Raw genomic sequence first — 13162 nt, forward strand, 5'->3', positions numbered from 1 at the left:
CGCGGAAACGATCGCTCGTCGCTCGCGCGACGGGCTTAGCATCATCGTCGGAACAACTGTCAATCGATGATCTCGAGTCTGTGGGGTTTTGCATATCTGGTCTCTAGAATTCTGCTTTCTATCGTTTACTTAGTGATAACATTAAACGATCGTATTTATTGTTATACGTTGTGCAGAGTTAATAACGCTTTTGGCCTGTTAGACGCGCCTGGATAAGGAGCGCGATCTGACGCTGGTGACAGTAACGGTTTTCGTGGATTTGTCAGTGGGTTAATCGATTGGTTTTTCTAGAGGCTTTTTTTTTGTATTTGGTGATCGTAAGAGGGGGTCTGTCCAAGTAGAGAACCAGAAGTGATCGAAGTGTATAGTGGATTCGGTGATTAAACGATCGAGAATCGTCGAGTGGTGGTGTATACAGGATTGACATCTAGAACGTGATTGTGTGATGTGCGGGGGTATATAGTGATTGTGGGGGTGGTTCACGCGGAGGAAAAACGATCGAACGGTGACGGTGACGGATATAATAACCGACCCTTAACCGGCAAGCTGGAGATCCTAGGGATGTTTCCGCCGCGCACGGAAGCGCCGACAGCGGACAAGCTGGCGCTCTGTTACGCGCCGCACGTTGACATGACCACGGTGATCGAGGTCGAGGTGTGTGTTTAACATTTTCAGTTCTTTTTCTTTTTTTTAACAGAGACCGGTGTGGTTGCGTATGTAGTGTTCCCAGTTACAAAACTAGGCGTTGTAGATAGAGATTAGGGACTGACATGTTTGGGATTCTGACGGTTGACGTACGATGCTTCCAAGGCTCGAGGAATTTCGTGTTGCTTGTGAAGTTAGGAACTTGTAAAGTTTAATGTTAAAAGAAAGGATTTTGTACTTAACACTAGAACTACCAGCGTTGAATGTATACTAAGTTAAATTGTGTAATATATTAATACGTGTAATATATAATACACTACAGCTTACTATAATGTAATATAAAGTACTTCAGTAATTAAAAGTTAACATAAATGCCGATGGAAATATTTCTAGGACTTCAGTAGTTGTAAAATAAAAAATCTGACATCCGTCATTTTTACAGGTTCGGTAGTTCTAGTGTTAATTGTACCATGGTGCTGGTGGAATGTATTTTAATGCAGTGCTGTCGTATTTAGTTGTAACATTGAAATTCTATGCATCAACCAACCAGTTGAGTCAATAACTATAAACGAAGGAATGCTACTGGTTTTTTATTGTCATATGTTTTTCCAGTATTGTTGTTTATAGTACTGCTACGACTGGAATATCAGTATAAGTATGTCATAGTACTTAAGCGTGAATGACAAGGGGAGCTATGAGTGTCTCTGAAACACTTAAAAATCTGTTTATGTGTTAACTGTGTATATGTACTATCTGCGTGACGTAACCATAAAACCGCCCTAAAAATTTAAATCCTTATGTACTATGGTTAAACTACAAACGAACTACTTTTTTATAGAGAATAAAATTGATTCTTTTCTGGAGAAACATTGCTTCTTAACACGATTTCAGACATGGCATATTTGATTCGTTTTTAGTTAAACACAATACATAAAAATGGAAAATTTTAGAGTAGTTTTATAGTTATGTCACGCGGTGTATTATAATGTAATAAATTAATGATTAAATTAATAATTATAAATAAAGGGAGGTGATGACCATTTAAGTGGGACAGGGACAAAGACAGTTATCAGCTAATAGCTGGGCTTAGCACGCGAATGTTTTAGTTATTTTTATTGACTAGTCTCGTTGAACGGACTATAGTTGTTGTTAGTGAATGAAGGTGTAAGTTCTTCTTCAAAGCTTACTCAAATTGAAGTTTATAGTATTTGTACACCTTAATGGAACATCCTAATTAAAATTGTTTTAATTACAAATATTTTATTAAAGATATTCAGTGATAGTTACTTGTTGGTTATAATTGTTCCTTGAATTGTGTCAAGTGATTCTCTATTCGCAATGAACGTAAATGTTTCAGAAACCTACACAAGTTTTTGTGAAGTAGTCACCGTTGATAAACAATTTTTCAAATGTAGGGAATCGTCTGTAGAAATGACATTCTTAAGATTACTGAATCTACGATTAAGCAGTTTTTTCACGTGCACGCAAAGTTTTTATAGTGTTCACGATGTTCTTACGTCGACGTCTACAACGATAAATTTTCACTCGTTGGAGCATCGAAGAGTCCTTGAACCACATTTTGTAGAAAGATTACTCATTTGTTGATTACGATTGATTTACTACTTATCAGTAGTGTGTGGAAATATAATCCAACATTGGACCGAATTACGGAAAAACATTACTGGAACAATTGCTTAGATTACAATAAATTTACCATATTGTATCACTAACTATAAGGTATAATAGTTCAAATAACTTCAAGTACTATAAATTCATTTACAAGTGTGCAACCTTGATAGACTAATTTCTAACAACATGAATGAGATAAAAATGAATTTCTTGTATTGAATATTTTATTAAATTACAAATAAACATAGACTCTTTCTTAGTAGGAACAAACACATTTATTGCTTTAAACAAGTCAGAAAAATCACTGTATTCGTGCCATGCATAATGTGTACAGTAAATAACGAAAGTATCCGAACGGCAGGATTCAAAGTCTACATTGTTATAAGAGATTCATTACATGTAATTTGCGTGCACGTAATATTTTTTTAAGCTTCCACAGCTTCACTTATTAGTAGACTGCGGATTTTATGCATTTATGGCATACATAAACGAATCTGTTTGACTCCAATTCATGTAAATTAGCCCATAAAAGTCTATATTTGCATAAATATTAAATATCCGCAGTCTACGTATTAGTTAACTACCAATACACAGAAATTTTTTCTGCAAACAGTAATGTAAAGTACAATTTTCATGTGACGAGTTTTTTAGTACTCTTCGGATTGAATACTTTCATCACTTATTGTGACCACTTTGGTCCTCCAATACTTCAGTACCTAATTTTTTTACTCACAAGGGAAGGACCCCAACTGTCAAATTGCAATTTTAACGGGATTTCGTAAGATGATAGTAGACAGGTCCCTAGAAAAAAGTTATTTGGCTTATCAAAGATTCTAGTAGGTTCAAAATAAAAAGAAACCCTGAATGTCCTTTTCAAAACTTTTTATTATTTTGAATTTTAGATGACCGAATATTCTATAAATGCATACAATTCGTTAGAAACCTCTAGACAATCATCTTACAAAACTCCATTAAAATCGAAGTCGGACAGTTGGGATGTTTCCCTTGTCAGTGTTCGATGTTAATGTATCCCAACTAAAACCTTCAAACCGAATTTCAATCATTGCTGTGCAGGCAAAATCGAAAAAGAATAACTATTGAACCATAAAATTATTATTTAAAATATTTTTGGGACTAATGAACAGTTCACGAGTGATTTGTGATTATCTGGTTCGATGAATCACAGCCTGGTATTCAAAGTTCCGCTAAACACTCGTCGGCCGTATTTTCTTTTCTAGTCATTTGTCCGTAATCTACGATCTCACGATTTCGACACGGGTCGACTTATTGGTTATTAATTGTCTACTTGTCATGTGTGGTAAGAGGGACGATTTCTCTCGCGTTATCAATAGCGATCTCGGCTGGAAAGTTCGGCTATGCGTCTTGTGAAATGGACCGGCCGCATGCAGGTTACTCCTAGCTCGAAAATTTTATGCGTGTATATAGTGACAGATCGTTTTGATCGAACTGGCTATTAAATGATCGCAGACATTCCTTTTTTTTTTCTTACTCTGTGATCTACATGGTCGCTGACTCCTTAAATTACTTTCTTCGCTTTGATCGATCTTGGATCCGTATTTTGCCGGGGAATAATATGGACGATCGACTCGTGAACAACGATTTATACTTTCGAGGAACACGGTTTCGCGTATAATAAACATTTCAAGGTAAAATTCGTTAATAAATCTCCATTCGAGGTTTCCTGCTGTCAGTGATGGATGTGAACTCCTTCGCGGTGAATGAGACATAATTTTATAATGAGGATAGGCAAATTTGTTATCTAGATAGACTGTGGACTAGGGAAGCAGACGTGAGAAACTAATTTTTGACTGAATAAAGATAAGACTTGGAAATCACGATGTAAACTATTATTTCATTTTCACTGAATACTAAATACGATCATCCTATAAATAATTGAAATTTAGTGTTTAACACTAGAACTACCAACTCGTCAAAATGACGGATTCAAGATTTCTTATCTTACGATTACAGAAATTATAATGACATTTGTTTTACTATACATTTTATATTATACTATATTGTTCTAAATCGTGCTATATATTATATATATTACTGTATTATGCCATTTAATTTATACCTATCTTCAACGCTGGTAGTTCTAATATTAAACATGAAATTTTTAAATATCTCCTTTTTTTATAGAGAAATATTTTATTTTAAAAATTCTTACTTTCTAGGAATAATTCGAAGAAATATTCACCCATCTCTGTTTCGTATTAATTAGTTATTATCTCCCAATCAACTATTATTATCCCATAAAATTGTACCATTTAGTTTCTACTTTCTACCACTATAAGTTTTCCAGTACCACGATTGTTGAAAGTTCAACGAATTAAGCCCAACATTAATATACCGTAATGGTTTCTCGCGTTCTTATTTGCCCCATCGACACACGAAATAACGTTTAAAACCGCCAATAAAACTACTAATGCCGAGCGTGCCATTTCGTATAATGACGATGGGGAATTCACGAAAATAACGGGGCAATGAATCTTTTTTTTTCAATAAACATAAAAGAGCAGTCCCGATAACAGGAAAGAGAGACCACAAATTTGCCAATTCCGCCGGCTTTTAATCTGAGACTTAACTACGCGATAAATTCAAATCACAAATTTCAACTTACGAGTGACAACGTAGGACAAGGAGAGAAATTCGATCGATAATGGTCGAATAACGAATATTACTGCAAATTGAAGACGCCTTATAATGTCTTTCTCGGTGGAGCGTTGAAAAAAAACGGTACTCTGCTCGCCGATCGTAACGATGCCTGTCGTTAAACGACAAATATAATCGTACTAAAATTAGGCGAACCAAAGTACCCGTTGCAACGGCCGCACGACGTAGTTTCGCAACGGTGATTTGGAAAGCGATTTGGAAAGCACACGGTGAATTTTGCCTCGTTACTCACTGGCAGATTAGGCGGTCACATGTTTGGTCGAGTGAGAGTTCCCTTCTATAACGGACCTTTCCGTTCAATTTTTGGGCCGACGTCGTTAAATGCCGTTACGAGGTGCCTTTCAAGGTATCGAATTCTTATTCCTGTCGGACTTTTACGCCCTAATCGCATACTGCTCAAGACAATCGGGGGATCGTTATACAGTAGAGTTGGCAAACTTTTTTTATAAAGGACCAAATAATAAATATTTTAGCCACTAAGACCGTTATAACTAAGCACCCGTTTTAGCGCATACTTTGAAACTATATACTTGACGCATACAATGTGAAATTGTAGAATCTATTCTCTTTCATTAAAAGAGGCGGCGGGCCGGACTTGGCCCGCGGCCGTAGTTTGCCGACTGTAAAAAACCGCCTCGAGAGCCCCGCACCGCTACTTTAATGTGAGTCTACTGTAGTAGGCAAATAAAGGCATTTAAATTGTTTAGAAAGTGTACACTGTATTGACGATTGTAGCGGCTGCAATACATGAGCCGTCCACTTGCCAAAGTGATTAACTCCACAAAATATATATTTAAGACTTGTTTCAACCCCTTAACGCCCAGTGTTGCACTAGTGCAACACTCATTTTAAAAATACGCCACATTTCGTCGTGAGTTAATATCTCATATTTGTCAGCAATGATTTGTAGTTTCGCTGATGTGAAGTATATATCTACGTTTTCAGTCACAAAATTCAAGTATTCCCTCCAGAAATCAAAAAAGAGCAATTGATCTAGAAGTTGTTCGTACAGACATACACAGTAGACTCGTTAAATGCTTTTGTAATTTGTGACAATCTCTTCAAGAACTGTATTATTAAATGCAAGACAAACTTCAGTCCCTCTTCGTAGATGTACTAACAAAGAATTGAATCATGAATGAAACGCCATCTCAATAGATGTTTTCCTAGATAATTGGTCAAAGGAACGGATAATTAGAAATAAACTGTTATACGTCCTCTTCGATTCTCGTCGTTTGTTCGTATAAAATTTTACCCGTCACCGGTCAGACATGATCTGTCGCGAAAGCTGCTCCCTCGGCAATACGAATTAAATTTACATTATACCGTACAAGTGGAATCGACACGTGACATTCACGCGTAGAAAGTTGCATGAATGGAAAAAAAGTCCGGGTTGGCCCTTTTACGGACGTATAGAGATGTTCGAGATCGTATCACGAGAACGGAGACCTAATGGCTCGCGCCGGCATAGTGTCGATACAAAGCCTTTCCGCCGTTATTCAGATAAATCACTGCTGATACTATCTTCCTGAATGATACTACATAATCGTGCCATGGGAGGAACACGTGGTCCAGATTACACGGCGTTTTATTCGATGAAAAATTCTGAAACTCGGATAAAGATGTTAAACGTGTTGAAAATACTTAAAAATATTTTTTCGTGTGCATTGGTTAATATTAAGTGGATAGGTATACAAAACTGTACACTGATTAAATTTATTTTAGGTATCGTTCGCTTCAATTTAAAAGGTTTTATCTACTGCAAACTTATGGGAACATTATTGTTATGAAATTCTTAACTTCTATTCTGTTTCATTAGTACCATTTATATTTATTTTCCTTACTTTTTTACTACTACAATCGTTCTCCCTAATTAAATGTCAGCTTATACGCGCAGTTCACTACATTTTCAAGGCGAAATCTGCTTGATCACACTTCAGCAATTTGCTTTGATGATCTTGCATTTTATGACCGATATTCCATACAATCGATAGTTCACATAAACACCGATGTAATCAGCGTTTTATACAGAGATTCTCATCTGAACTTTACAATGCGATTGAGCAACGGTGAATGAGATTTTTCATTCTCGAATAAAACAAAGAACAATGCGAAGCGCATAATCCTTGAAATAGTTCTGAATTAATCGTTCGGTGCAAATAGTACATTATTTCGACATGAAAACTTTTGAAACTTTTAATGACGAAATAAAGTAGCTACAACGAGTTCCACGGAGTTTTTGTGGTATCGTTTGAACACTATAATTTTATTCTTTTTATGATGTACACACACCGGAAGATCGTGTTCCTATGACATCCTAATTTTGAAATTGCCTCGCTTCTTCGAGGATACTAATTTTAAGAAAGATAATCCTTTTTTATACGTGTTATTATAGCAAAGGATTCGATTGGCAATCCGAAAGAAAGATCAAGGTAATATTTGCCTTGAATGACAGGATATAGAGGTTAGTCTTTATAGTTGCCTAAATGGAATAATTAGTTATATATTTTTTGTTCTAATTAATTGCATCGCTAGATATCCTGGTATAATTATACCTTCATTTGAGTGATGCGATGTCAGACATCTGAAGTAGACCATGCTCGGATTTATCATTTAAAATCTTTAAAATCATTCGTTGCTGCAAAAAATTCTCAAGCAAATGGGACCTCGTGAAGCTAAAACTAAGAACCAAGTCTCGTGTATTCTCTGAAATTAGGTCTATTAAAATTTTTTGCTGTAGCACTTTAAATGGTTGACATTCACAGTGTATTTATGCAAATGCAAGATTTTATAATATACAAAAGTACTTTGTGGAAGCAAAAAAATCTCCATTAAAAGCACTTACAAATTGTAATTAATGTACATATTCAGTGTAATAATCTGGGAATAATTAAGAAAATTATGAGTAAGATATCTTACACATATTTCGATCAATAGTTTTATATTTTCTTACTCAAAACAAACAACAACTGCAAAAGAGCTCATTTAACCCTTTGACTACGAAAGGTATATACATATATATACGCCCAATGTCTCTATTTCTAATCACGTCCCGATTTCTGCTCAGTACATATATTTTTTTACTTAATGTTAAGTGTGTCCGTCGTAAAGACGGATTTGAGCGATTCTGTTGCGATTGTTTTAGTTACACGTGGACGCTGTCTTTTTACTAAAAAACTTACGGACTCCATAATACCGTTCCCCAAAGTTTGGCTTTATCACTTCCATTTTCGCTGAGCAGAAATAGGGATATTTTATACTTTATATTAAATTAACTATTATTAAATTAAAATGTTTTTAAAAATACTTTTATTTAAATTTGTTTATAAAAGGAGGTTTAAATTTGATATCAACTTAGATTTTATGTCGATTGTTGCATAAATAAATAATAAAAATCAATTTCTGCAATAGCAGAACTCTTATACGATTAAAAATAGGGACATTGACTTTATATCATTGTCTGAAAGTCCTCCAAGCTTTTATTTTAACAATATCATCGTTCCACAAATGTTCCACAAAAGGACAGTGACCACCGTACCTGATCGCATATTTAATTCCACGGACTTATAATTAACTTTTGATACAGTTTTCACATGAAAGATCGCGACACACCTACATTCTGCCCTTAAGCTGTTTGAGTTGCGCCGTTCGCCATAAGATTTGCATAGCGTTTATCCTCGCCACCTTCGGCGAGCAAGCGATACTGTCCCATATAGCTCGTCGTTTATAGTAATGGCGGACCTCCAGCGTAGCTGACACGATTTTTTCTTCGTCCGTTGTACTCCCGAACATTAGTCACCGCAATTACGGCCGACCGATGATTTTTTAATAGCGGCGAAAGTTTCACTCGACACGCCTGTACGTATGTATATCGATGAATGCGTGGCCCCATCACGCATTTATTACGGTTATTATTCGGTTCTTTTTTCATTTTCTCGCTTTTCGTGCGCGCGTTCCATCGACGCGTGAGGCCGTTTCGTCGGATACGATTACGGTCAGCTGCGGTGAGAATAGATTCTCGGATGATTCGATCTTGGTACCTAGGAATGAAGAAATGAATTCGAGGAACGTAGACCGCTTAGGGGAACGGAAAATGCTTGTGATACTTGTATAACGAAATTCATTAATACTGAAGTAACTGCGATAGCTGGAGAACAGTACTAAAAATTTATTAGGTTGTCTTGTAACTCGGAAATTTAGTCAATGTTATACATCATTTCTATAAATTTCGTCTGTACGTAAAACAACTTCAACTTTGATTTTTTCTTAAAGATACAGAGACCATCGAAATGTCGGATCGTTTCAGCTTCACACTGACATGACTGCTGAATATATTTTTTATTGTGTATTATAGCTACAACAAATATAGTCGTGGAAGTTTCAATCAGGGAAAGCAAATATCAAAATCTCTATATCACAGAAATATGATATGTGCCGATGATTATGAAAGTAGTGTAAGTTAAAAATCTAAAAAATTGAACTTATCATTTGGTGTCACGTCAATTTACATAATCTAATGCCAGTTTCATGATCAATGACAAATATCTTGTCCCTGAGAGATCGGTCGCTAAAACAATCGCTGTTTCATTACTGTATAACCTCGAAAGGTCGCCGATAATCTTTGAGAACATTAAACAAAAAATCGAGTAAATTCATCAATACATTAAATCATCGATGAGTGCTCGAAGGCTCCTCAACACTGAATATTAAATATTTCATAAACTAATGGCCCAATATTGGCTTCAGAATTCCAAGCTCTATCACTGTGCTAAACCTCATTATAAAAGTCAGCGTTACACCTGGGGACGTTTCCTTGTCAGTGCCAAAGGGCCTTCGAACACTCATCGAGGATTTACTGTAATCGAGAATTCTAAAATAATATCGTATTTTTTTTCTGTTCGCAGGACCGTTTAACTGGTCACGGGGGCATATCCTCGCTGGGCGGCGGTAACTCGTCGCCGTATTCCGGTGCCCATCATCATGGTCACAGAGGGAACGGAAACGGCAGCGGGATGCCCCATCACGGCGGTGCCTCGTTGCCCACCGCCTCCGACTTCCAACCCCCGTACTTCCCTCCCCCGTTCCCCTCGCATCACCATGCGCCGGCGAGTCCTCAGCATCCGAGCCTTGGCCAGCCGCAACATCTCGATTACCTCGTCGGCGACCCTTACACGCAGACGCTGAACACGTTACATCAGCATCATTACAATCACCTGAGCGCCGCCGTCACGGCTGGCCAGAGGAGCGGTGACCTGAGGAGGGATGCGGAGGGAATCCACGTGGTGAGTAGTGATTACGTCACGATTTATACTTAACCCATTAATACCGATCGACACGAAATTGTATCAGATTACGAAGAATTTTTATTTTGTACGGGACCGAGTGGCAGTAGTTGACAATAATCGATTGAAAATTGGTTGAACAGAAACGAAGTTGGTAAACGTGGTGTCAACAAAAATGTGGGACTGTTTCAAAGGGTGGATTCTAGACGTCAAATTAAAAGACGAAAATCAAGAATTGTGAGATTGAGTTTGAAGCTTAGTTGCCAAGTTATTAATTGTTGAACATACGGACAAAATACGCGTGAAATACGTCTGACGTGGTGGATTATACTGCCCTCTTTACTGGAATTCTGTTAACTGACATATTCAGACATACGAGAAAAACGAGGTATTCTCATTTTCTTTGTGTCGTACTTGTTTCTCGTCGTAGGCCATTTTAATATAGGAAACGATTTAAATCATATTTATTTTATTTGTTCACATGTATCTTGAACGTAAATATTTAAGGCATAAACATAAGTCATAACTCAGGACTTTCGTAGATGTTACATAGAACAATAAATATAAATTAGTAGAATTATTCATCATCAACTATTACAATTCAATTAAATTAGGTAGGCAGGTTATCTTTCTTTTGAGTCCTGCCCATCGCTAAAAAAGGTTCGCCGTCGCTGGCATAACAGAAAGGACGAACAAAATCTTTCCCCCTACAGGAACTAGAATCTGAGACAGCACTAAAGGTAGCATCCATGACGTCCCGAACGGAACCGACTAAAGCCGGATTCACACTAGCGGTCACGGTACGGTCAGATCACGTCAAATCAGTCAGCGGTCTTTATCAATCACACGTAATCCAATAAGAGAGATATACTTTAAATTCAGATTGATCATGATCGAACCGTACCTTCGATCGCTAGTGTGAATCTGGCTTAATCGTCTCACGGTGGTCGCGGAAACACGGTGATCTAGCGCGGATCCAACAATCTCTTGGCCTCCCCTCAATCTCCCCTTCCCCCGTGCACGCGTAAAATCGAAGCGCGCGGAGATCCGGTCACGTGCAGGCCTTACTACCTCATTAGAAAAGTGCGCGGCGTGTTATTTGTAGGACGGGGCCCGCTCGGGGACCCATCTGGCGAACAGGAGGGGGAAGAGGGGAGGGGGGTGGCGTAATAATGGGTGGTATCGATCTATTAGACGTATCGCGGGGCCAATAAGTCCACCCGTAACATCGGTGATTGCGATCGTTGATCCCCACTGAGGGCACACGCGAGCCACGGGCCACTGGTCGCAGCGATGCGCGCGACATTTGCATTCGCCACGGGGCCCAGGCCGTACCTGTCCCCGTGTAATAATACGGCCCGCCTTCACGGGCCCCTCCTGATGTTCCCGTAACTTGAAAAGAAACGAGCCGTGACACGCTGAAAAAACTGGCCTGGGTTGAGAAGGAAATCGAAGATGCAACGGAACGTTTTAGGATCGGATTTTTCTGGTCTGTAGGATGAATCTCAACGGTTTCTTGCTCGTTTTCCAGCTCGTTCCTTTCTGTTCTGAAATTACCTCCGTGGCAACCGGGAGATACACGTTCAAATACGTGGAATGGATGAAACCTCGGTTAAGTACCCATGCCACGGCTTTTTGTTTGACGAGGTGCCAAGGGAATTGTTTGCACTATGCGGGGAATAGCGCACGCGAAAGAGCGTCGATCTAGGTTTATCCTGCGGGGATCTATTTGCGGAAATGTGTTTGACTGTGACCGTTGATCCAACAGGGGTTGCGCGGGCGCGTGGTACCTTTGAGCGTGAGGGATTTAAAGGATTCTTTTGGGAAGATGCATTCGTGAATGGAGTGTATCTGATTTGAGGATTAGTTATCGTATGTTGATACTGCGTGTGCTCCGATAACATTGTCTAAAAATTTAAGGTGGCTTACGAAAATTTGTAATAATTATAGATTTAGTTGAAAATTTAACAGAACATTCTTAAAAGCTTCAATTTTTTATTGCTACCAAAAAATCGCAAGGTCGACGATAAAATTATTGAAAAAGAATTTTAAATAGACAATACTGGAAATATTTATTGCATCGCTGGAATATTAAATACGTTATGGCTCATACCTCTCTTATTATTAGTACTAGGATACCTAAAATTGGTTAAAACAGACGTTTATTGGAAACATATGTAGCTCGCTCTTTTACCCAAACTAAGTCGGACACGAATCACTTTATCAAATATATGAGAATTGTGCAAACTATGTAAATTCGAGAGTGATGTAATAAATATTTCCAGTACTTTATTCGATAATACAGCTTAAAATCGAGAAAGTAAACCTAATAAATACAAATCCATGAATATCAAAGACTACTTTTAGTTGTAACGAAGTTCTTAGTAATCTAGAAATACGTGAATTTAACAATAATTCATCAAAGTATGAGTAATACAAACTAATTAGTAAACTGTCATTCTTTATAGAAAATAAAATTTTAATACAATAATTTGAAGAATGACAAGTTACACAGTCATTCATTTCCCCTCTCAACGATACCAACGACTTAAAAATAAATTACAAAATCTTCATTAAATTCCGTTTAGGGTTCCACTTCATTATAAAAATCTTCACATCACCCTCTGTCACTGACCAATTCAATCGAAATCTAATCGACAAACAGTCGTAGGTACTCTTCCCAGGGAGCTTTGCCTTCGAAATAAACGCCCGCTGAGTTTTGTTCGCACAGAGTTCCTGTTACGGTTACGCAACGCTATTTAATGGACAACTTTAGACCTCTAATAACGCGAACGGTAATGGTATTTGTGGTCCACCTTACTCGAATAGCTTTTATGAACGATATCACCCTAATTACCCACGGTGTGACACGCGCACGCCACACTATGGATTATGTTTTTCGGGGCGGT

The 13162-nt window shown here is 37.8% G+C and overlaps 1 protein-coding gene across 1 annotated transcript in view; it reads left to right on the forward strand.

The window, feature by feature from the left end:
- The window catches only part of LOC107185854 (transcription factor AP-2-epsilon), a 109049-nt gene that overhangs the window by 42700 nt on the left and 53187 nt on the right, over window positions 1-13162 (forward strand). Inside the window, exon 2 of the mRNA XM_015573627.1 lies at window positions 9876-10253. Coding sequence (XP_015429113.1) covers window positions 9876-10253 — 378 coding nt within the window. The remainder of the gene's footprint in view (window positions 1-9875; window positions 10254-13162) is intronic.

The sequence above is a fragment of the Dufourea novaeangliae genome, unplaced genomic scaffold (genome assembly GCF_001272555.1).
Source record: "Dufourea novaeangliae isolate 0120121106 unplaced genomic scaffold, ASM127255v1 scaffold56, whole genome shotgun sequence".
Lineage (NCBI taxonomy): Eukaryota > Metazoa > Arthropoda > Insecta > Hymenoptera > Halictidae > Dufourea > Dufourea novaeangliae.